The sequence below is a fragment of the Corylus avellana genome, chromosome 7 (assembly GCF_965113065.1).
Source record: "Corylus avellana chromosome 7, dhCorAvel1.hap1.2, whole genome shotgun sequence".
Classification (NCBI taxonomy): Eukaryota; Viridiplantae; Streptophyta; class Magnoliopsida; order Fagales; family Betulaceae; genus Corylus; species Corylus avellana.
The window spans coordinates 23,858,659-23,860,578 of NC_142496.1; the positions used below are offsets into that span (position 1 = coordinate 23,858,659).

The 1,920-nt window shown below is 32.2% G+C and overlaps 1 protein-coding gene across 2 annotated transcripts; it reads left to right on the forward strand.

Moving 5' to 3' along the window:
* The first annotated feature begins 404 nt into the window (after positions 1–404).
* On the forward strand, positions 405–1,920 carry PROPEP1 (precursor of peptide 1). Of its 2 annotated transcripts, XM_088518624.1 has the most exons (3): positions 405–654; positions 856–978; positions 1,776–1,920. In XM_088518624.1, the coding sequence occupies exons 1-2, from the start codon at positions 484–486 to the stop codon at positions 943–945; spliced, it is 261 nt and encodes an 86-aa protein (XP_088374750.1). In that variant the 5' UTR covers positions 405–483; the 3' UTR covers positions 946–978; positions 1,776–1,920. The 2 variants fall into 2 exon arrangements, with proteins under 2 accessions (XP_088374750.1, XP_059454781.1); XM_059598798.2 differs by lacking the exon at positions 1,776–1,920 and having other exon boundaries at positions 856–1,013.

Consider the following 1,920-nt stretch of genomic DNA (forward strand, 5'->3'; position numbering starts at 1 on the left):
ATTGACAATTTCAAAAAAAAAAAAAAAAAAAAAAAATCTAAATATAAAAAAAAAATCCTAAAACTTTCTCTAACCAAGTAAGATGGAAAACCAACAATAAAATATTTAATTTAAATTTAAATAAATTGTAAAATCAAGGTTTAAACTACTTGGTAAAAGGAAACTCTGGATTCTCTTTAGTTCATTTGAACTAGAGAATATTTTATTAGTTATATTTGAAAGATATTTTTATTTTTTTATTTTTGAGAGATAAAAATACAATTTCAACATAACTATCTGGATATCATCCCGTTCAAATGGTTTTGCCATCATAATGATGGTGTAATAGAAAAGAAATAAAGGATAGAAGTGTACTTGGGCATGGCAATAAAGAAGCTCATTAATTAAGGGCAAAGGAGACCACCAAACAAGTCGTGGTGAAGCAGAGGTATTGCAGTGGGTGTAGAAGTAGTAGAGAGGAAGAAGATCGAAGAGAGCTCAAAAATGGAGTCGTCATCATCAGCTTCTAAGGTCCAGGACCCATGCTATTTTCTGGAAGCTGCTCTAAGGGCTCTTTTAAAGTGTTTGGGTGTCGAGACTAGTAAACCTCAAGAGGATCCTCCAACTACTAGCCAAGATGATCCTCCTCCTTCAACCACAGAAACACAAACTTCTGTAAGCTCCTCTCTCTATCTCTCTCATTTTAAGAATCTTGCTATGTAGAAATATACCACGAAATGAATAATATGAAAAAGAGAAAGGGTCGATCGAGCGGAAGCAGACAGACAGAGAAAGAAACTGATGAAGCGTTAGGGCTACATCTTTACCGAATTAATAATAAGAATAATTCATTAATATATATTTTAACACATGCAGGAAGTTGTTGCGAGTGAAAGGGCTCTGACTGTGAGTGCGGTGCCTTCAAGGCCATCGTTGAGCAACGGGAGTGGCCCTCAGATTAACTAACTTCTCTTCTCAAATTAAAAGATCTGTGCATGGGTAAAAATCTGCAATATATATAATTAGCTTCAGTATTTGTTCCTTTTTTCTAATGTTTTCTTAATTTTCTCCCCCCATCGGCCATCCCCATGTATTTATAGTTGATCTGCTAATTATGTGTGTGAGAGAGTGATGAAAATGTAGGATGCATGGCGGCCATCCACGCGTTTTATATATATATATATATAGCTTGTGAATCTCAATCCAATAACACATGAATTATGTTGATTATCATCTAGCTAATTCATATATATATAACTATATTATTGTTTGTACGATCGAATTCGAGGGATATAATCCCTGATAAAATTTGATACTTCAAGGGCTTATAATTAACCAAGGGTGGTATGATTTGATTGGCCTAGCAGCTTGTTTCCGACATTAATTTGAAGGGTTTGTCAGGACAGCTAGCTGGACAGTCATACATTGTCTGATATTGAGACAATTTATTAATTAATATTACTGTCTACTTTTAAAGGTATTTCCCAGTTTTACTAAAAGTTTTAGTATTTGTTCAAACGTGACTATACCTTAATTTAACCAGAAATTAGGGCATTTGCAGCTTTTATATATATATATATATATATATATATATATATATATATGAGTAATAATATAAGAAAGATTAGAGTTTTTCTAGAGTTCTCTAAAATGTGACATAACATTTAAAATCACCATTAAATTTTTGATAATTATTATTGAGTTTTGATCTATTAGTTATTTTAAATGTCGATCACATCTCCGAAATATGCTATAATTTTTGGCAATGAATGATTTGCTTTATTATGTGATCAAAGGTGGCGGAGGCAGGTGGCTGGTCTTGTCCCTCAGTAAATTCTCAGGCAATATTCATATTAATGGATATTCATCTTATTCATTACTCCTCTTTTAAGCATACATATTCAATGTAAAAATTCACATAATTAAGTAGAATTAAGTAAG

Coding starts and splice junctions, on each gene's coding strand:
- PROPEP1 (XM_088518624.1), top strand. CDS start 484: ATGGAGTCGTCATCATCAGCTTCTAAGGTCCAGGACCCATGCTATTTT. Junction 655..855: donor CCACAGAAACACAAACTTCT/GTAAGCTCCTCT, acceptor TAACACATGCAG/GAAGTTGTTGCGAGTGAAAG.